Source organism: Littorina saxatilis, linkage group LG3 (genome assembly GCF_037325665.1).
Source record: "Littorina saxatilis isolate snail1 linkage group LG3, US_GU_Lsax_2.0, whole genome shotgun sequence".
NCBI classification, from domain to species: domain Eukaryota; kingdom Metazoa; phylum Mollusca; class Gastropoda; order Littorinimorpha; family Littorinidae; genus Littorina; species Littorina saxatilis.
In genome coordinates, this window is record NC_090247.1 from 71153095 (window position 1) to 71177256 (window position 24162).

Sequence of the window (24162 nt, forward strand, 5' to 3'; positions counted from 1 at the left end):
ACTACGTTGCAAGCCCCTGGAGCAAATTTTTGATTAGTGCTTTTGTGAACAAGAAACAATTGACAAGTGGCTCTATCCCATCTCCCCCCTTTCCCCGTCGCGATATAACCTTTGTGGTTGAAAACGACGTTAAACACCAAATAAATAACGAAAGATAGGACCTACTCCCTTTTGATAACTTGTTTCCCCCTCAGATTGTCCTATCATAACCTCTTTAAAGTTAAAACTCCCTTTTGATAACTGGTTTCCCCCTCAGATTGTCCTGTCATAACCTCTTTAAAGTTAAAACTCCCTTTTGATAACTTGTTTCCCCCTCAGATTGTCCTATCACTTGTTTGATATAAGTGTCATTGCCAACTTCTTGCGTGGAAAAACTGTTCTGTGGCAGGTCGGCGAAGATAACTTGATAACTTGTTTCCCCCTCAGATTGTCCTGTCATAACCTCTTTAAAGTTAAAACTCCCTTTTGATAACTTGTTTCCCCCTCAGATTGTCCTATCATAACCTCTTTAAAGTTAAAACTCTCTCTTTTTAAGACCCAGATTTCTCAGATTTGTTGACTTCTAAATAGGGTTTCATGGTTTCACCACAGATCTTTTCAGGCGTTAACCCGGGATATCACGCTTAACTTAAACAGACGCGTTATAAATCAACAGTCTCGCTGCTTCCCGAGTGGCTTCAAAGAGGGATTTTTTTATGAATTAATTTCGTCATACTATCGTTGTTTTAGTATGTATTCTACATAGTGAAAGACTGATTTTCTAGCATAAAAAAACTGGAAATATATTTTGTGATCGCTAACACAGATCAGTCTCTTTCTCCAAATGACAAAAATGTGCTCTTCGCCGACCTGCCACAGAACAGTTTTTCCACGCAAGAAGTTGGCTATGACACTTATATCAAACAAGTTTCCTATTCGTTGTTACTCACCATTCCTCACTATTACTCACCACAGAATATCGTCCGACTCACGGCCTTGCAGCACAGTGTCAATCTCTCGCTGTACGTTAACCTGGACGTCAGGGTGAAAGTAACTCACCAGCACTCACTGTTACTCGCCAGTATTCACTGTTAACTGCCAGTACTCACTGTCACTCGCCAGTATTCACTGTTAACTGCCAGTACTCACTGTCACTCGCCAGTATTAACTGTTAACTGCCAGTACTCACTGTCACTCGCCAGTATTCACTGTTAACTGCCAGTACTCACTGTCACTCGCCAGTATTCACTGTTAACTGCCAGTACTCACTGTCACTCGCCAGTATTCACTGTTAACTGCCAGTACTCACTGTCACTCGCCAGTATTCACTGTTAACTGCCAGTACTCACTGTCACTCGCCAGTACTCACTGTTAACTGCCAGTACTCACTGTCACTCGCCAGTATTCACTGTTAACTGCCAGTACTCACTGTCACTCGCCAGTATTCACTGTTAACTGCCAGTACTCACTGTTACTCGCCAGTATTCACTGTTAACTGCCAGTACTCACTGTTACTCGCCAGCACTCACTGTTAACTGCCAGTACTCACTGTTACTCGCCAGTATTCACTGTTAACTGCCAGTACTCACTGTTAACTGCCAATACTCACTGTTAACTGCCAGTACTCACTATCACTCGCCAGTATTCACTGTTAACTGCCAGTACTCACTGTCACTCGCCAGTATTCACTGTTAACTGCCAGTACTCACTGTCACTCGCCAGTATTCACTGTTAACTGCCAGTACTCACTGTCACTCGCCAGTATTCACTGTTAACTGCCAGTACTCACTGTTACTCGCCAGCACTCACTATTACTCACCACAGAATATCGTCCGACTCACGGCCTTGCAGCACAGTGTCAATCTCTCGCTGTACTTTACACTGGACGTCAGGGTGTTGACACAGAGAGTACATCGTCCACGATACACCGCTCGCCGTCGTGTCATGACCTGTAGTCAACATTCAAAGCTCTCTTGAATGACAGACGACTGGGCTTTCATTCGTTTTGGTCGGGATTCAGTTTCCGGTTGTCAATTGGAAATTTCAAAAGGAAGCATACAACGCACAACAGACATCGACGATGTGCGAAAATTAGGGTCAACAAAAGTGTGTGTGTGTGTGTGTGTGTGTGTGTGTGTGATTGTTTGTGTGTGTGTGTGTGTGTGTGTGTGTGTGTGTGTGTGCGTGCGTGCGTGCGTGTGTGCGTGCGTGCGTGCGTGCGTGCGTGCGTGCGTGCGTGCGTGCGTGTGTGTGTGTGTGTGTGTGTGTGTGTGTTTGACCGAAAAGGGACATTACCTGACAGGTTTAGAAGTTTTCTGTCCTCGTGGAGTAGTGCTCTTTTTCCGTTTTATTAACTATGTGTGTTCAGCACGGTGTCAATCTCTATACACTGTCATCATAAAGAACTACCTTGTATACGCGCGATCCAGAACAACTCAAAATATCGATTCCTCCCAACTGAAACACTATCGATCCCAACCAACAAAGTATGGAACAGTTACAAATCATCTTCAAGAATGGCAAATTTGTACAATACAGACGTACCCTCGAACATGAAGGTGTCCACCTCACAACGGATGTCCTGTGGTGACAGCCCTTGACCAGTGTCGTCCCTAGCGGTCAGCAGCACGTCCAGAAAGTCCAGGTAGCGCTTCTTCGGCGGTCCTTCCTGCTCCTGCAAAGGTAAGAGATACAACAATTGTCAGTTTTAGTCTTCACAATAATACGCTCTGGACAGTGTCTTAAAGAATAAAAATCAAGTCGCGTAAGGCGAAATTACAACATTTAGTCAAGCTGTCGAACTAACAGAATGAAACTGAACTAGCATCGTCAGTCCACCGCTCGATGCACAGGCAGTGAAATTGACAAGAAGAGCGGGGTAGTAGTTGCGCTGAGAAGGATAGCACGCTTTTTTTTTTTTATCTCTATTCTTTTTAACTTTCTGAGCGTGTTTTTAATCCAAACATATCACATCTATATGTTTTTGGAATCAGGAACCCACAAGGAATAAGATGAAATTGTTTTTAAATCGATTTCGGAAATTTTATTTTAATAATAATTTTTATATTTTTAATTTTCAGAGCTTGTTTTTAATCCGAATATAACATATTTATATGTTTTTAGAATCAGAAAATAATGAAGAATAAGATAAACGTAAATTTGGATCGTTTTAAATTTTTTTTTTTTTTTTTTACAATTTTCAGATTATTAATGACCAAAGTCATTAATTTAATTTTAAGCCACCAAGTTGAAATGCAATACCGAAGTCCGGCCTTCGTCGAAGATCGCTGGGCCAAAATTTCAATCAATTTGATTGAAAAATGAGGGTGTGACAGTGCCGCCTCAACTTTTACAAAAAGCCGGATATGACGTCATCAAAGGTATTTATTAAAAAAAAGAAAAAAAAAACGCCCGCGGATATCATACCCAGGAACTCTCATGTCAAATTTCATAAAGATCGGCCCAGTAGTTTAGTCTGAATCGCTCTAAACACACACACAGACACACACACACACACACATCTATATATATACGACTTGTGTCTGTGTGTGTGTCTGTGTGTCTGTGTGTGTGTCTGTGTATTTGTGTATTCGCCATGCACGGCCAAAGTTCTCGATGGATCTGCTTCAAATTTGGTGGGCATATTCAGGTAGACCCGGGACACGACACAACCTGGTCGATATTTCAACACGTGCTCTCAGCGCGCAGCGCTGAACCGATTTTGGTTCAACCTCAGCTATTTTGGTTCCACCTCAGCTACCCGGGCCCCCATACCGACACACCATAGCCGCTACACCACATCACAACGCCAAAGTTCTCGGTGGATCTTTTTCAAATTTGGACACCGTATTCAGCTACACCCCGGACACAATATCATCGATGAGATATTTCAACACGTGCTCTCAGCGCGCAGCGCTGAACTGATTTTGGTTTTTGTGTTCATTTCACCATTATAACTAACTCTTCCTTATCTTCTCCAGTGTTTGGCGTTTATCTCCCTTCCTTCGTGTGGCTTTCCCGTTTGTAACTTACTATTACTATTTTTAGAATGTCACTGCGCTGTCCACTGCGCTGTCCACAACGCTTCCCTTGCACCCGTAAGTTGTTCTTACTGTCAAAGTGAAAAGGTCGAATCAATTTATAGCCACGCGAAAAATACACTCTCACCTATCTCTATATATTTATAGATACAGATATGCATATATATATACGGCTTCTCTGTGTGTGTGTGTGTTTGTGTGTGTGTGTGGGCAAAAACCTGTGTATTGTAGAGTTCTGTTTGTGATTTGGTCTAGCGGCTTTTGTCTGTCTGTATTGGTGGGCATATAAGAAGAGCAAAGTTTGAAATAATGAAAAAACAAAAGAAAGACCCAGATACATCTAATGACTCTGATTCAGAAGTCGATGAGTGCTGGGTGCTGAAAATGGCAGGGGGGAAAAGTGCTCCTCGCGGTGCCAGCAAAGCAAAGAGAAACCTGGCTACCTCCCCAGCTTTCGTGGCTGAGATTGAAAAACAGGATTATAGCACTATCTGGCCAGAACCAACAACAAGCCGCATACGCACAGGAAATCAAGGCGGACCAAGCAACCCTCGTAGTGAAAACCCCATTTCAGAGCAAAATATCGCCCTCCAGAGACCTGGACAAAGAACTGACATAAACCCTATTAATAATGAGTCTACTGTTGCCCAGAAACTAAAATCAACACACAATGTAAAAAAGGCCCCCACAAAAGCAGCAGACAAAACAAAGACAAACAAACAACCAACAACAAACAATGAGAAAAAGGTTGCTGATGCAGAATCTCAAACTTCCCCCACACACGATTATGATGACTTGTTCATGGATGAACCAAAGTTGATGATTGTTGAGGAAGATGAAACACAAAACACACCAAAGCCACAGTCCGAAGACTGCCTCAGACAACATATTTTAAAAGAAAGCTATGCAAAGATGAAGATGATGAGCGCCGAGAACTGCGGTGAGGTGTTCAAATTCGTCACTGGCATCCTAGCTGCACTTATTGAAGCAAAAACGAATGAAAGCCCCGAAAATGTTCTGACACTTTTGACAGGGCTATATACTGAAATATTTAAGCCAAAGGAAAATCCAACTCCACCAGCCTTAAATAAAATACTTTCCACTCAATGCGCTCTTCTCGGCATTCAGGGAGGCAGATCTGTGACAGAGTCTCAACCCCTGGACAACACAATGACATAGAGAGCTGAGGGGCAGATCAAACGGTCACAACAGACTTTAGGTCTTCTGTGATTGAAATGGATTCAAGAGTAAATATACTGCAGTGGAACTGTCGTTCCCTTAACACTGCTCTACCGTACCTTATTAATTATCTTAACCAAAACAACATGTTCAATGTATTATTGATACAGTCCCCACTCTGTCGTGCGGGAAAACTCCCCTTCATATCTGGTTTCTTTTACCCACCCGTCACAGATTATCAGGTTGATGATACGAGCGGAGCACAAACTATCAAGTACACAGTAACCTATGTCAGAGACAATCTGAAGTACAATGTTCACCCAACCCCTGTTCCGGGCGACACAAAAATACATTCAAACCTAGTTGAACTTCTGCTGAATGATGGCCCATCCATCTTCTTATTAAACATATATAACAGAAACATTACCAAAGGCCCGATTTTCAGCTGGCTCCCAGAGCTCGACGGAAGACGCACCTGGGTGATCGGAGGAGATGTTAATGGCCGAAACCCCCTGTGGGATGCCAACTTCCCCGATCAGACATGTGCCGTGGGAAAGAGCCTTGCCACCTATATAACGCAATCAAATGTGTACTTACTAAATGACGGATCAGCAACCAGAATACCCGATATCTCAAACCAACACCCCTCCGCCATTGACATAACCTTGGTTAGTCCCACTCTCGGATTAACAACGGACTGGTGCGTTGTGTCAGATAAATTAAAAAGCGACCACTTACCAATCATGATATCCATTATTGGGAAATCACCACACACAGAGCCAGGCCCAAAAACCTTAAAATACAATTATAAAAAGGCGGACTGGGCAGTTTTCAAGGACGCTGTCACTAAGTCGGCCGATGCACATACCCTCTTGGATGGCAATCCAGAGTCCCAAGAAAGTATCGACAACAAATATAAACAGCTAAGATCAAACCTGCTGAATGCAATGGAATTGTCAATCCCCAAAACAAAACCTTTTATCGGACCCAGTAGAACTGATCAGAGCCCATGGTGGACAGAAGAATGCAGAACAGCCATCAGGTTAAAAAGAACTGCAAAAGAGAAGTATGATCGCTTCAGGTCTGCACAAAACCACAACAATATGAAATCAACTGAAGAACAATGTGACAAAATTATAGACAAAGCAAAAAAAGAATATTTTGAAAACATGTCCAGCAAAGTGAGCGATTACAGAGATGCTGGAAAAATTTGGACCAAAATAAGGAAATTCAAATGCAGACACAAGCAGGCTGAACGTCCTCTTATGCACGAAGGAAAAAAATATGAAAGCCTTCCTGAAAAAGCAGAACTGTTTGCAGATATTTTTGCAGCAGCAAGCCAAACAGATAAACTGTTATGTGAGCAGGAACTCTTCCGTAAGAACTGGGAGGATAAACAGGACTTAAACGACCCAGAACTCAACCCTTCCTTAAAAATAAATGCTCCCTTATCCATTCAAGAACTGAAAACGGCTATAGCATCGGTGACAAAAGTCCGATCCGCCTGTGGTTCTGATCCAATAAACTATCAGGTCATACAACATTTACCAAACCAAGGATTAAATCTTTTACTGGATTTTTATTCAACATGCTGGAAGTCTGGCCTGATTCCCACAGCTTGGAAAGAGGCTGTTGTGATCCCCATTTTAAAGCCTGGAAAACCAAGAGCTAACCCTTCCAACTGGCGCCCTATATCTCTGACCTCCCATCTGAGCAAAATCTATGAAAGAATACTAAAATCCAGACTAGAAGATGAAATGGAAAGAAAAAAGGTAATACCCCTGTGCCAAGCCGGTTTCCGTCGAGGCAGGGGTGTCTCGGATCACATTGTAAAACTGTCCTCTAAAATTAAGAAAGCTCTCTCACGCAAGAAGTCTCTCTTTGCTGTCTTTTTTGACATCAAAAAAGCCTACGATACAGTATGGCACCAACGATTGTTGTTCAAATTGAAGCAATTAGGCATCAGTGGTAATATGTTTCAATACATAAAAAGCTTTCTACTGAACAGATCCTTTCAAACTGATTATAAAGGTGCCAAATCATCCACTCGCAAAGTTGACATGGGAGTGCCACAGGGCTCAGTAATAGCACCACTGCTTTTTAGCATTATGCTGCATGACATATCGACAATTAAAACACATGGAGCCGAACTGACGCTTTATGCGGATGATATTGCTCTATGCAAAGAGTATCAAAACAAAACCTATAAAACAGAACACAAATTCTCTAAAGAGTGGCAAACAGCTATAGATAACATTGCGAACTATATGCGGGAGAATGGCTTCACTCTCTCTGCCGAGAAAACTGTATTCGTTGTCTTTACAAACCGAAAACTGGAAGATCGAGAAAAGATACAGTTCTCACTAGATAAATCTGTTGTCTCACCCAGTCAGCAGGTGAAATATCTGGGCGTAGTTTTCACCTCAAATGGACTATGGACTGCTCACTTAAAGTATCTTTTAAGCAAAGCAAATAAGACCATCAACCTTCTTAAAATACTGGCTGCCCAACCATGGGCAAAGTGCCCAGTTATTCTAACAAACATCACCAGAGCTCTTATAAGATCAAGACTATCATATGGACAGGAGGCCTACTTCTCGTCGGCTCGAAAATGGCTTGATAAGCTACAGTCAGCGGAATGTCGTGCCCTTCGGCTTGCCCTCGGACACCCAAGGCATTCAAAGCAGGCCATTGTATACCACCAAGCAGGATTCCTCCCTCTTGACATGTGGCGGCGTAAGTGCTGCGCAGATTACAATGTTCGAGCCAACACAGTGCAAAACTCAACAAAAGAGGAGCTACAACCGCATTACAATCATGTCCAAAACAAAAAGGCCCACTTTGGCACTACTTTCTCCTCACTGGCTCAATTCAATGCTTCACTCTTTAGTGAAATCAGTGTCGACCCAAATGATGTGGCCCAAAACCCCATATCTCGTGATCCCTCATGGACAATGAAAGAAATGAATTTTGACACAGAATATTGCACAGCTACAAAGGATGATCAGTTATTACTCAGGATACAAGCCCTTGAGCACATTGATACTGTATACAAAGGCCATGTTCATGTTTACACAGACGGGTCAGTGTTGGATGACAAGAAGGCTGGCGCAGCTTTTGTAATCCCCAGCGATGACATGACTGGGAAATTTAAACTGTGCAACAGAAACTCGATCTTCTCAGCTGAGCTCCTTGCCATCTGCATGTCGCTTGTTCATCTCAATCTCAAGAACACTCCTCCTCAAAAGATAGCTATATTCTCTGACTCCAAAGCAGCCATTGAAGCATTGAGATCTAACAAAAGATCAAAAAGACATGATCTTGTCATTGCCATAAAGGAGCTGGCAAATAAAATTATAAAAAAAGGAAGCGAGATTAACCTGGTCTGGTGTCCAGCACACGTGAACGTGCCTGGCAACGAGAAAGCAGACAAAGCCGCTAAAGAAGCTGCCCAAGGCATGGGCGCCTCCGAGGTAGACCTGCCATTGTCTGCTTCTGAGATCAGTAGCCTTACAGACTCTCTTCTCTGGAGAGAATGGAGGAACAAATATATGCACAAGGCTATAAGCTCTGGCTGGCTCATTCGGGAAGCCCCATCAAAACAGATGAACACCTATAATGCATGCCCACGTGTAATAAAAAGGATTAACCGCCTAAGGGCAGAAGCTGGGAGTTACCAATTTCTAGAGCTTAAATGCACCTGTCAATCCGACCTCACCATTGCTCATTTGACTTTGGAGTGTGATTTGAACTCATGCCACTTTCAACCCCTGACTCAGTTTATAAACTCAAATAGAAATATTCTGCCAAATACCTCAAAGGAAAAATTAAGCTATCTTTTAAGTTTTAATAAAGACCTTGGGTGGCAAGGTCCCAAACTTATCGCTGGACTTATGCACACGCACCCACTTGGTCCCTGGATATGAAGAGACATTGCTGCGGCTGACGCCATTGCTTCTCATACAGCTACTATATATTTTTATCAGATCTTTTAAAAATACCATTTTATATCCAAGTATCTCTTAACACCATTTTTAATTAGATGAGCGAGAGTGTGCGGGGGGCGGGAGGGTGGTGAACCACTGTACATAAAGGGAAAGTTTGTGTGCGTGCCTGTGTGTGTTCTTAATCTAAGACAAATGTCGCCAATGTTTTTACAGAGTGACGTTAAATAAACGATTTTATCATCATCATCATCATCATCATTTATCTGTCTGTATGTTCTGGCATGTGAGAAGCCACAGCAGATAATATAGGGCTAAGAAATAAGCTCTAAAATTCTCAATCCCGTTTGACAGGACTTCGCCTTCAAAGGTGATTGTGGTGAACCGCCACGCTGTCTGTCTCTGTCTCGCGCCGTTCACCCCAAATTCCCGTTTCTGAGTTACTATTTTTAGAATGTCACTGCGCTGTCCAGAACGCTTCCCTTGCACCCGTAAGTTGTTCTTACTGTCAAAGTGAAAAGGTCGAATCAATTTATAGCTACGCGAAAAATACACTCTCACCTATCTCTATATATTTATAGATATAGATATACATATATATATATACGGCTTCTCTGTGTGTGTGTTTGTGTGTGTGTGTGTGGGCAAAAACCTGTGGATTGTAGAGTTCTGTTTGTGATGGGGTCTAGCGGCTTTTGTCTGTCTGTATGTTCTGGCATTTGAGAAGCCACAACAGATAATATAGGGCTAAGAAATAAGCTCTAAAATTCTCAATCCCGTTTGACAGGACTTCGCCTGCAGAGGTGATTGTGATGAACCGCCACGCTGTCTGTCTCTGTCTCGCGATTCACCCCGGCGAAGCCGGGTATTCCTCTAGTATTATATACACCACGACCCTCGTCTCGATTCCCCCCTCTATGTTAAAACATTTAGTCAAAACTTGACTAAATGTAAAAACAAGAAAGGTAAGTAATAAGACGTTTAATTTCGGACTTAAAGAAGCATTCACAAGAAATTCGACAGACAGACGGACATGGACGCACGCACGCACGCAAGCACGCACGCAAAACCACACACACACACACACACACACACACACACACACACACACACACACACACACACACACACACACACACGCGCGCATGCGCGCACGGTCGACGTAGTAGCAAATTCTTGACTTTCGTCTGCCGTATGCTGTCATCGAGAGAGTTGGACAGACGCATTGACAGACACAGAGATTGAAATACAGATAAAACAGATAAAAAGACAGATGCAGAGAGATCAACACGAGACAGATACAGATCGAGTGAAACAGAGACCGAGAAAGACACAGAGAGTGAGACAGACAAGGAAAGATACAGACAGTAACAGAGAGAGAGAGAGAGAGAGAGAGAGAGAGAGAGAGAGAGAGAGAGAGAGAGAGAGAGAGAGAGAGAGAGAGAGAGAGAGAGAGAGAGAGAGAGAGAGAGAGATACAGACAGGGGGAACTGACCAGGGCCTTCTGTCTTGTGGAGATGACCTCTTCGGACACACGGTGTACATAGTTGCACATTTCTGCGTTCTTTTTTCCGTTGGCCGTCAACGCCCACGCCCAGTCCCAGTGCACCAGTGGATTACTGTCAGTAAAACATCATTGATTAGAGAAGAAAAAGAAAAAAGTCTGGGCAAGTAATATTAAAATATCTATTAAAAAAAATAAAGAAAGGTAAGTTAATGAAACGTGTAATTACAGGCAAAACAATGCAATGCATATTCAACGTCAACGCAGAAACAAGACAAGCAATGCAGACACCACACACACAACACAAGCAATGCAGAAACAACAAAAGCAATGCAGATACTACGTCAAAGCAGAAAAAAGACAAGCAATGCAGACACCACACAAACAACACAAGCAATACACAGAAACACAACCAATGCAAAAAACAAAAGAATCAACGCAGAAACAAAAACAGCAACGTAGAACTACTAGAAGCAACACAAGCAATGCAGAAACAATACAATCAATGCAGAAACAACACACACGCCGCAGAAACAACACAAGCAAAGTCGAAACGACACAGGCAACGCAGAAAAATAACAAGTAACGCAGAAACAAGAAGAAAAAACATTAAAAAAAACAAGCAATGCAGAAACAAGACAAACAGTACATCAACCAGACAAGCAATGCAGACACAAGACAAGCAATACGTCAACCAGACAAGCAATGCAGAAACAAGACAAGCAATACGTTAACAAGACAAGCAATGCAGAAACAAGACAAGCAATACGTCAACAAGACAAGCAATACGTCAACAAGACAAGCAATACGTCAACAAGACAAGCAATACATAAACAAGACAAGCAATACGTCAACAAGACAAGCAATACAGAAACAAGACAAGCAATACGTTAACAAGACAAGCAATGCAGAAACAAGACAAGCAATACGTCAACAAGACAAGCAATACGTCAGCAAGACAAGCAATACGTCAACAAGACAAGCAATGCAGAAACAAGACAAGCAATGCAGAAACAAGACAAGCAATACGTCAACAAGACAAGCAATACGTCAACAAGACAAGCAATACGTCAACAAGACAAGCAATACGTCAACAAGACAAGCAATACGTCAACAAGACAAGCAATGCAGAAACAAGACAAGCAATGCAGAAACAAGACAAGCAATGCAGAAACAAGACAAGCAATACGTCAGCGAGACAAGCAAAACGTCAACAAGACAAGCAATGCAGAAACAAGACAAGCAATACGTCAACAAGACAAGCAATACGTCAACAAGACAAGCAATACGTCAGCAAGACAAGCAATACGTCAACAAGACAAGCAATGCAGAAACAAGACAAGCAATGCAGAAACAAGACAAGCAATACGTCAACAAGACAAGCAATACAGAAACAAGACAAGCAATACGTCAGCAAGACAAGCAATACGTCAGCAAGACAAGCAATACGTCAGCAAGACAACCAATACAGAAACAAGACAAGCAATGCAGAAACAAGACAAGCAATACGTCAACAAGACAAGCAATACGTCAACAAGACAAGCAATACATAAACAAGACAAGCAATACGTCAACAAGACAAGCAATACATAAACAAGACAAGCAATACGTCAACAAGACAAGCAATACATAAACAAGACAAGCAATACGTTAACAAGACAAGCAATGCAGAAACAAGACAAGCAATACGTCAGCAAGACAAGCAATGCAGAAACAAGACAAGCAATACAGAAACAAGACAAGCAATACGTCAGCAAGACAAGCAATACGTCAGCAAGACAACCAATACAGAAACAAGACAAGCAATGCAGAAACAAGACAAGCAATACGTCAACAAGACAAGCAATACGTCAACAAGACAAGCAATACGTCAACAAGACAAGCAATACATAAACAAGACAAGCAATACGTCAACAAGACAAGCAATACAGAAACAAGACAAGCAATACGTTAACAAGACAAGCAATGCAGAAACAAGACAAGCAATACGTCAACAAGACAAGCAATACGTCAACAAGATAAGCAATACGTCAACAAGACAAGCAATGCAGAAACAAGACAAGCAATACGTCAACAAGACAAGCAATACGTCAACAAGACAAGCAATACGTCAACAAGACAAGCAATACGTCAACAAGACAAGCAATACGTCAACAAGACAAGCAATGCAGAAACAAGACAAGCAATGCAGAAACAAGACAAGCAATGCAGAAACAAGACAAGCAATACGTCAGCGAGACAAGCAATACGTCAACAAGACAAGCAATGCAGAAACAAGACAAGCAATACGTCAACAAGACAAGCAATACGTCAACAAGACAAGCAATACGTCAGCAAGACAAGCAATACGTCAACAAGACAAGCAATGCAGAAACAAGACAAGCAATGCAGAAACAAGACAAGCAATACGTCAACAAGACAACCAATACAGAAACAAGACAAGCAATACGTCAGCAAGACAAGCAATACGTCAGCAAGACAAGCAATACGTCAGCAAGACAACCAATACAGAAACAAGACAAGCAATGCAGAAACAAGACAAGCAATACGTCAACAAGACAAGCAATACGTCAACAAGACAAGCAATACAGAAACAAGACAAGCAATACGTCAACAAGACAAGCAATACAGAAACAAGACAAGCAATACGTCAACAAGACAAGCAATACAGAAACAAGACAAGCAATGCAGACACAAGACAAGCAATACAGAAACAAGACAAGCAATGCGTCAACAAGACAAGCAATGCAGACACAAGACAAGCAATACAGAAACAAGACAAGCAATGCAGAAACAAGACAAGCAATACGTCAACAAGACAACCAATACAGAAACAAGACAAGCAATGCAGAAACAAGACAAGCAATACGTCAACAAGACAAGCAATACGTCAACAAGACAAGCAATACAGAAACAAGACAAGCAATGCAGAAACAAGACAAGCAATACAGAAACAAGACAAGCAATACGTCAGCAAGACAAGCAATACGTCAGCAAGACAACCAATACAGAAACAAGACAAGCAATGCAGAAACAAGACAAGCAATACGTCAACAAGACAAGCAATGCAGAAACAAGACAAGCAATACGTCAACAAGACAAGCAATACAGAAACAAGACAACCAATACAGAAACAAGACAAGCAATACGTCAACAAGACAAGCAATGCAGAAACAAGACAAGCAATACGTCAACAAGACAAGCAATACGTCAACAAGACAAGCAATGCAGAAACAAGACAAGCAATACGTCAACAAGACAAGCAATGCAGAAACAAGACAAGCAATACGTCAACAAGACAAGCAATGCAGAAACAAGACAAGCAATACGTCAACAAGACAACCAATACAGAAACAAGACAAGCAATACGACAACCAGACAAGCAATACAGAAACAAGACAAGCAATACGTCAACAAGACAAGCAATGCAGAAACAAGACAAGCAATACGTCAACAAGACAAGCAATACAGAAACAAGACAAGCAATACAGAAACAAGACAACCAATACAGAAACAAGACAAGCAATACAGAAACAAGACAAGCAATACGTCAACCAGACAAGCAATGCAGAAACAAGACAAGCAATACGTCAACAAGTCAAGCAATACGTCAACAAGACAAGCAATACGTCAACAAGACAAGCAATGCAGAAACAAGACAAGCAATACATCAACAAGACAAGCAATGCAGAAACAAGACAAGCAATACGTCAACAAGACAACCATTACAGAAACAAGACAAGCAATACATCAACAAGACAAGCAATGCAGAAACAAGACAAGCAATACGTCAACAAGACAACCAATACAGAAACAAGACAAGCAATACGTCAACAAGACAACCAATACAGAAACAAGACAAGCAACGCAGAAACAAGACAAGCAATACGTCAACAAGACAAGCAATACGTCAACAAGACAAGCAATGCAGAAACAAGACAAGCAATACGTCAACAAGACAACCAATGCAGAAACAAGACAAGCGATACGTCAACAAGACAAGCAATGCAGAAACAAGACAAGCAATACGTCAACAAGACAAGCAATGCAGAAACAAGACAAGCAATACGTCAACAAGACAAGCAATACGTCAACAAGACAAGCAATGCAGAAACAAGACAAGCAATACGTCAACAAGACAACCAATGCAGAAACAAAGACAAACAGTGCACACACCTGATTCTCTCTTTGAGTAGGGAGGCTAGAGTTGCAGTGGCCTGAACATAGGGATGTGATTCGCTGTGGAACAAAATAAAATAACGATTTCATGGTAAAGTTTAAATTAAAAAGAGTAGCAGAAAATAACCGACTCCACCAACACACCAACCTCCCTCGCACGGCATGACTCTCTCCCCGACCCATATCTGCCCACCCCCCTGGCAAAGCTCAGAGAGGATTCCGAGGATGCTCAGCCGGCTAAGGAGAACCAGGGGCATGCCCACCTAGCACCCCCCCCTCCCCACCACCCCTCCAATGACATTTTGAAAAAATGCGAACACAATCGGTGCACTCTCGTGAATCCTGAGCCAGTTACCTAAACGGGACAGTGAAGCCAAATCTACTGGGACATAGTTAGGCCAATATGCGTTTGGGATCATACGCTCACACGCACGCACGCACGCACACACGCACGCACGCACGCACGCACGCACACACTTACCCCTTTGTCTGAACGTCGTCCGTATAGCTCATGGCACACTGCAGGATGACGTCCAGAGTACACACACTGATGCTACTGAACATCTCCAGACTCTTCTTCTCTGCCGCACACTTCGCTATGTTGGCCTGAAATAGACAATGTTCGGAAATAACTCTTTCAAGTTGGTATGGGTTGTGGACGAGTTGCTTTCCCTTGTTTTAAAGGTACTGAACTTGTCAAATCCAGGTGCACGGAGCCCCTGGGGCTTTTAGTCATACCTCAGGCAGCTATCCGTTAGAAGAACTACCAAGTTTCATTGACTTGCACCCAAAGAGTCAAGAACTGCGATTCTTTTACGAATTAATTTCGTACTCGGACCCGGCTGGTCTTGGCCTATTTTTGGATCTAAATTTAGATCAGGTAGATCACCACATCATGCACAAAAAGACACGTCACTAAGCAAACTATGTCAGACGTCATCATGAGTTTGTGTAAAACAAAATGGAGGCCGGAATCACTCAGTTGAATCGAACTCCGACCAAACACCACGTAATAACTAGGTTAATGTATGCACTCGCGTGAACAAGAAACTGTCGAGCTTCACAGATGTCGTCGTTGGGTAGTTTTGGGTTTGTTTTACTACCATAGCAGGATTTTTGAACTGTAAATGCACTCAGCTGCAACAAAAACGCAAAACGAAGGCTGTGAGCTGCACTGTGCCTTTAACATAAACAATGAGGTAAGCCTACGATGTCACGTGTTGCTTGGCTCAGTGTTTTTATGGAAAAGCAACTCTTCCACACCCAACAGAGTTATATCCGGAATTCGTCGTTTTAGATCAGATTTAATACGAATTGCGGGGATGGCGTTTACCGGATACTTCTGTCATTGTACGGGTTAATGTATTTATGAAAGTACAAGAAACGAAATCTGGCCACACCTACTCGTTTACATCTTGTTTGACGGGGTGTTTAAATACGATATTATCGTTTCTCTGTTCGACTTGGTTTGTGACCAGCTTTATTGGACTTGTGAACAAATAGCGGTCCATATCAACAACAACAAGTCGCGTAAGGCGAAAATACAATATTTAGTCAAGTAGCTGTCGAACTCACAGAATGAAACTGAACGCAATGCCATTTTACTCGTAGCATCGTCAGGCCACCGCTCATGGCAAAGGCAGTGAAATTGACAAGAAGAGCGGGGTAGTAGTTGCGCTAAGAAGGATAGCACGCTTTTCTGTACCTCTCTTTGTTTTAACTTTCTGAGCGTGTTTTTAATCCAAACATATCATATCTATATGTTTTTGGAATCAGGAACCGACAAGGAATAAGATGAAAGTGTTTTTAAATTGATTTGGACAATTTAATTTTGATAATAATTTTTATATATTTAATTTTCAGAGCTTGTTTTTAATCCGAATATAACATATTTATATGTTTTTGGAATCAGCAAATGATGGAGAATAAGATAAACGTAAATTTGGATCGTTTTATAAATTTTTATTTTTTTTTTACAATTTTCCGATTTTTAATGACCAAAGTCATTAATTACTTTTTAAGCCACCACGCTGAAATGCAATACCGAAGTTCGTTCTTCGTCGAAGATTACTTGACCAAAATGTGAACCAATTTGGTTGAAAAATGAGGGCGTGACAGTGCCGCCTCAACTTTCACGAAAAGCCGGATATGACGTCATCAAAGACATTTATAAAAAAAAATGAAAAAAAACATTCGGGGATTTAATACCCAGGAACTCTCATGTCAAATTTCATAAAGATCGGTCCAGTAGTTTAGTCTGAATCGCTCTACACACACACACACACACACGCACACACGCACATACACCACGACCCTCGTTTCGATTCCCCCTCGATGTTAAAATATTTAGTCAAAACTTGACTAAATATAAAAATGTTGGCACGATTACTGGTATTCCCTGTAAACAAACATTGTTCGCCCCTCCTCCCATCCCGCGACTCAACACACGTTCAAAGATTCGAATTACTTTCAATTTTTAATTATTACAGGCGCTTAGAACTATTTTAGGATTTGCGCCATATAAATTTAATACCCTTATTTAAGTTATTATTATTATTATTATTATTATGGATTCGAATGGCACCGATCATTTTGCTAATTACTTACTTGAATCTAGAACAACAAAGGTCAAGATGACCAAAGGTGTGACAAATTGAGAGGCATCAATCGCATCAAAATTACTTCCCTGACTTTACAATACTAAATTTAACAAGTCGCGTAAGGCGAAAATACAATATTTAGTCAAGTAGCTGCCATTTTTCAGCAAGACCGTATACTCGTAGCATCGTCAGTCCACCGCTCATGGCAAAGGCAGTGAAATTGACAAGAAGAGCGGGGTAGTAGTTGCGCTAAGAAGGATAGCACGCTTTTCTGTACCTCTCTTTGTTTTAACTTTCTGAGCGTGTTTTTAATCCAAACATATCATATCTATATGTTTTTGGAATCAGGAACCGACAAAGAATAAGATGAAAGTGTTTTTAAATTGATTTGGACAATTTAATTTTGATAATAATTTTTATATATTTAATTTTCAGAGCTTGTTTTTAATCCGAATATAACATATTTATATGTTTTTGGAATCAGCAAATGATGGAGAATAAGATAAACGTAAATTTGGATCGTTTTATAAATTTTTGTACAATTTTCAGATTTTTAATGACCAAAGTCATTAATTAATTTTTAAGCCACCAAGCTGAAATGCAATACCGAACCCCGGGCTTCGTCGAAGATTACTTGACCAAAATTTCAACCAATTTGGTTGAAAAATGAGGGCATGACAGTGCCGCCTCAACTTTCACGAAAAGCCGGATATGACGTCATCAAAGACATTTATCAAAAAAATGAAAAAAACATTCGGGGATTTCATACCCAGGAACTCTCATGTCAAATTTCATAAAGATCGGTCCAGTAGTTTAGTCTGAATCGCTCTACACACACACACACACACACACGCACAGACAGACAGACAGACAGACACACATACACCACGACCCTCGTCTCGATTCCCCCTCGATGTTAAAATATTTAGTCAAAACTTGACTAAATATAAAAAGTACTACAAGTTACACAAATTGAGAAGCACCAACATTTATTCCCTGAATTTAGCACTATTATATAAAGTTCAATATTCACAACACTGAAGTTCAAGATTACGACATGTTGCACAAACTGAGATGCATCAAAATGACGTCAGATGAAGAACTTGACACAGTGAAATCAGCGGGGCTTACCAGCATGACGTCACACGCTCTGTTGCCGATGGCTTCATACGGTTTCAGGATGTCGAAATGGAATGCTGGCGTCAGCAGACGACGGGAGCGCCGCCATCTTGAGCCGCCAGACACCAGCAAGCCCTCACCCAGCCATGGCTTGGCAAAGTCATATATCCACCCCTTCGGTTCTGCGTGACAAAGAGCCTTTAACTCTTACATTCCGGCAAACCGCTACAGCGTTTAAGAAATCAACCCCCGTTCATTCCTGACCACCGCCTAAACCGGGGAGTAAAGAAAGCTACCTTCATTCCTGTCCACCGCTACAGTGGTTATAGCGGTATCTCTGTCACTTGGGCCTTGCTTCGCTGACCTGCCCACCGCTACAGTGGTTATAGCGGTATCTCTGTCACTTGGGCCTTGCTTCGCTGACCTGCCCCACTGCTAACGGTACACTGGAATGTTTGGATTAGCATCTCCGGGTTTGAGACTGGCTGTGGGAAAGTGTCTGGCACCTAATTAGTCAACAGTTCTTCTCGTGTGAATGATAATGGCAACCATCACATATCTGCTCAGACCTTCAGCCTCCTTCTCGTGTGAATAATCATGTCAATAGACGACCTCCGGACATAACTCTGTCGGGTTTGTATGGGTTGTGAAAGAGTGAATACCCTTGCTTTTCGTGAGGCAAGCTTCCAACACGAGCTCCTTGTCCACGTGTTTCAGACACACCCCTCGCTAGTGACTGGCCTATAATGCCACATGGGAAAGTCTGCCTCAATAAAAGCAAGAGCATTCAGTCTTTCACAATCCATTGAAACACGACAGAGTTATTTCCCAACACCATCTATTGCCAATGATCTGTTCAGGTTTTTACGTGGAACAAGAGCATCCTTCCACTCGTGCAACACGATAGCGTTTGCTACAAGCTCCTGTGGCGTGCACATACAATAGCCTTTGATACAAGCTCCTGTGTCGTGTACCACAATAGCCTTTGATAAAAGCTTCTGTGTCGTTTACCACAATAGCCTTTGATACAAGCTCCTGTGTCGTGTACCACAGCAGCCTTTGATACAAGCTCCTGTGTCGTTTACCACAATTTGTGACAATAGCCTTTGATACAAGCTCCTGTGTCGTGCGCCACAATAGCATTTGATACAAGCTCCTGTGTCGTGTACCACAGCAGCCTTTGATACAAGCTCCTGTGTCGTGCGCCACAATAGCATTTGATACAAGCTCCTGTGTCGTGCACCACAATAGCATTTGATACAAGCTCCTGTGTCGTGCACATACACTAGCATTTGATACAAGCGCCTAGCTGTGTCGTGCACATACAATAGCATTTGATACACGCTCCAGTGTTGTGCACCACAATAGCATTTGATACATGCGCCTGTCTCAGGCACATACCATAGCATTTGATACACGCTCCTGTGTCGTGCACCACAATAGCATTTGATACATGCGCCTGTCTCAGGCACATACCATAGCATTTGATACACGCTCCTGTGTCGTGCACCACAATAGCCTTTGATACACGCTCCTGTGTCGTGCACCACAATAGCAGTTTGATACACGCTCCTGTGTCGTGCACCACAATAGCATTTGATACACGCTCCTGTGTCGTGCACCACAATAGCATTTGATACACGCTGCTGTGTCGTGCACCACAATAGCCTTTGATACAAGCTCCTGTGTCGTGCACCACAATAGCATTTGATACAAGCGCCTGTCTTAGGCACATACCAAAAATCATCCCCCTGGATGCTTCCTGTGTGGAACAGGATTTTTGGCTCACGTAAGTGTAGCCTATGCGATGGTAAACTCTGTCTGTCTGTGCGTGCGTGCGTGCGTGCGTATGTATGTATGTGTGTATGTCTGTGGTAGAAACTTTAACATTTTTGGCTAAACACCGAAATACTCATTTCACGTGGTTAATTTTCAAGCACCATCTTCAAATTATTGAAGCAATGATCAACATTGTGTCGGCATGTGTGTAGTTAAAGCGTGTATCCAAAGAAAACGGGTGGTGGGGGGTTTTGAAGGGGTACAAGCAGTTGACTGGTTTGTGTCGTGTTTGGCATGCAGACGGCAGGTCAGGTGTCAAGATCAGGTCAGGGGTCGCGCGAAGGATTGTGGTCCAGTTCTCACCTCGCCGATTCGCCGGGGAAGACGATTTCATGTTGTTCGGTTTCTAAGCTCCAGAAAAGTAAATAAAGAAGATACCAAAGGGAGATTTCCTACAATTTGATCTGCACAGCGTGTTTCCAATGTCCACGCGAGGAAGAGCTGTCGAAAGCGCGGCAGTCAGTGTCGATCTTGCAGCCGTATCCCGGTAAGTTCAGAGACAGATCTAGTGTCTCCCACTCTCATAACGTGTCACCTACTGTTAATCCGTTTTGTTTTAATTTCTTTTTATTTCAGCAGACACGGATGTCAAACACAGTGCTAGGCAGTCACCTCTAGTGAAATGAGTTGATCTAAAGTGCCTGTAATGTTTGGATGTCTTTGCTCGTGGTTCGATTTATGTGAATTTCAAGACTTGCAGTAGAGTCTCAAGTTAAGTTTACTCTGCCCGAAAAAAACTGTCCACCATTTACTTGAACATGCAGATATAAGGAAACAGAATGAATCTGTTCTCAAAGTCAAAATGATGACGATTTTTTCCTCAGATTCAAAACATGCACTGTCATGGTTTTGTCTGTACAATTTAGTAAGTCTTAAGTACTTTGCAACAACTTCCTTGAACGTGAAAGACAGTTTTTGAATGCTAGATCTGTATCGCGTTTCATTCCAGACTCGATCCTCTCTTTGATTGTAGATCTACTGTTTGCTGTTTACGCACTATCATATGATTCGCTATGTAACGTTTGGTAAGCTTACCTTGCAACAGCTTTCTTGTCTTTGTTGGCATTTCTGGCTGTGTTGACCGTCAGAATTATTTTAAGAACCAGGCTGCTGCAGTCGACATGTTTCGCATATTGTAGGGTCACCATGCTGCATAGGTAAAGTGGCTTGTATAACCTGACTATTCTGTTTCAAAAACACTGTTTATATTTGTGTAGGTTGTAGTCATCATAACTAATCGCATTTTGCCATTTGTTTCAGAAAGGAGGTTAACCTACAACAAGATCGACGCTATGATATATGCCTCAGCCACATGAAGACTTCCGAATTTAGATCTACTCGGCATGGTGACAAGTCTTGATGAAAAGTATAGGACTGAGGACAGCAGTGGAAAAAGTGCCCACATGGCAGGTACCTAACCTATTACCCTAGTCATTTTATGTTTGCCTTCTTTTGAAAATTATACATGGAGTTGATATGATGCGTTAGTTTTAACTGTGTGTGTGTGTGCGTGTGTGTGTGTGTGTGTGTGTGTGTGTGTGTGTGTGTGTGTGTGTGTGTGTGTGTGTGTGTGTGTGTGTGTGTGTTACGGAGTGAGTGAGTTTGTGTTATGTTACTGTTTGTTGATTTCTTACGGGAGCCTTGAAGGCTTCGCCTCTTGTTAATTAAATTGTTGTTGAATTAATTTTGTACGTGACACCAGTGTCAACCAACATGCAACATTATTTCAGAAAACAATGAACTAAGTCTGCACAGAACGCAGACAGGCTGTTGATTTGTTGGAAAGTAGTCAAGAGGAGACATACCCTAAAACTTTGTTTTGGTTTCTAACAAAAAATCAAAAAAATCCAACCTCTGGCACATTGATTGTGCAAACCATACCGAGACTTAAAATAACAAGAAATTCCTCCGAGGTAGGAAAAACACCCCCGTCCTTACCATTCTCACTGCCACCAACTGAGAAGGTTATTTCCCTTTGACCATTAATATGTCCCTCTATAAGTCCTTGTAGAATCTTAATCCACCAATAACTCCGTAACCGTGTGTTTGACTGGTCCCAATTTTTGTAAGGACCGTCTCAGGAATGTATAGAACCTGTTCACCAAGTTTGGTGACGATCGGTCTGTTCATTCTTGAGATCTATATGCGAACACAAACACACAAACAAACAAACACATCGACCGAATCCTATACACACCCCTATACCGGGGGTGTAACAACATTCAAATAAAACAAAAAAAGCCGACCTACCGGCCCTATTTTCTGGGGTCATGTCACCCTAAACCAACATATATTTTTGTTTGGCCCATTAACCAACCAACCTTCCTTGTGTGAACTTGATGGTTGTCTGTTTACCTGCGGTTTTGAGCAGAGGTTTGACGGTGTCGGGGTGGTTGAGGTTGATTCGGACCCTCAGTGGTCCGAGCCACACACGGTAGAACTGGGGGAACTGTTCCGTCAACTTGTCGAAGTACTGCAGTCGTTCCACGTCGGTGCCCAGCTGACGAAACTGCACATGGTTTGAATAGACGGTAGACTATGTGAGTTATGCATCAGCGCACACACGCGTGCAAACGCATAAACACTTCCCCCCACCCACCCACCCCCCTCCGCCCCCCCCCCCCCCCCCGGCCCGCCGGCCGCACTGGAGCATGTAGTCGCTTTAAACTCACTGACACCGACACAAACACCCACACACACACACACCCACACACGCGCGCGCACACACACAGACACACACACACACACACACACACAACACACACACACACACACACAACACACACACACACGCGCACGCGCGCACGCGCGCACGCGCACACACACACACACACGCTTGCACACACAAACGCACACACACACGCCGGCACACACGCGCACGCACACTGTGACACAAGCACACACGCGCACGCACACTGTGACACAAGCACACACACTAGCACACACCATGGCCGCACACACACACTCTCTCTCTCTCTCTCTCTCTCTCTCTCTCTCTCTCTCTCTCTCTCTCTCTCTCTCTCTGTATGACAACAGTACCTTATGCACATTTCCCCAAATCCAGCTAAAGTCGGTGTCTCCGGGCAGACTGTTGAAGAAAAGGAAGTAGGAGCGATACCACAGCAACCACCGTACAACCTTCACCACCACCGTCGTCACCACCACCACCAACGCCGCTGCAGCGAATGTTGACAAGTTATCCGCCATGGCAGTAAATGCTTTCGCGCAGAAAGTCTACACAACGACTCACAAGTGACGACTTTCTGAACACTGCTGATGGAACGCTACACAGCTCAAAGTGTGTTGTCGGAGTCTAAGCCCTGGATGACTCACAAGTAAGAACTTTTTGAAATCAAACTGTTTAGGCCACAAAAAAAATAGGTGTGGTTACGGTAACATAGCCAAAAAAAATAGGGTAGGTAGGTAGGCAATCACTTTTTTTTTTTTTAACTTTTTTTCTAATGTGTACAAATTAAACCTACTTGACAGGGAAATAAGTGTGCGACTCGGGCGCTTTCGCTTTCATAGCGTTTTTTGCACTCGTTGTTTTTTTTGTTTTTTGTTTTTTTGACAAATGTAATAAAAAGTTATAGGATCGGCCCCTAAAAATAGGGTAGGTCGGGTTACCGTAACCACACCTATTTTTTTTAGGCCTTATGGACAGAACATAACTGCGCAGTTTCAGCGGCACAGACGACGCACGGCCTATTATTTATGCCGCGATAGGGATTATGACGAGTACTTGGCCTGTTTTCCTTTCATGCAACGTGTAGCGGGCT

General features: G+C 42.6%; 1 protein-coding gene across 1 annotated transcript in view; it reads right to left on the reverse strand.

The window, feature by feature from the left end:
• LOC138963165 (cytochrome P450 4F2-like) overlaps positions 1 to 23984 on the reverse strand; it is a 29236-nt gene extending 5252 nt beyond the window's left edge. The window contains exons 1-8 of the mRNA XM_070335200.1: positions 23423 to 23984; positions 22739 to 22892; positions 18557 to 18726; positions 15307 to 15431; positions 14823 to 14885; positions 10638 to 10761; positions 2524 to 2653; positions 1799 to 1928 (exon numbers count right to left, since the gene is read on the reverse strand). Coding sequence (XP_070191301.1) covers positions 1799 to 1928; positions 2524 to 2653; positions 10638 to 10761; positions 14823 to 14885; positions 15307 to 15431; positions 18557 to 18726; positions 22739 to 22892; positions 23423 to 23590 — 1064 coding nt within the window. The 5' untranslated portion in view covers positions 23591 to 23984. The remainder of the gene's footprint in view (positions 1 to 1798; positions 1929 to 2523; positions 2654 to 10637; positions 10762 to 14822; positions 14886 to 15306; positions 15432 to 18556; positions 18727 to 22738; positions 22893 to 23422) is intronic.
• Positions 23985 to 24162: the final 178 nt, after the last annotated feature.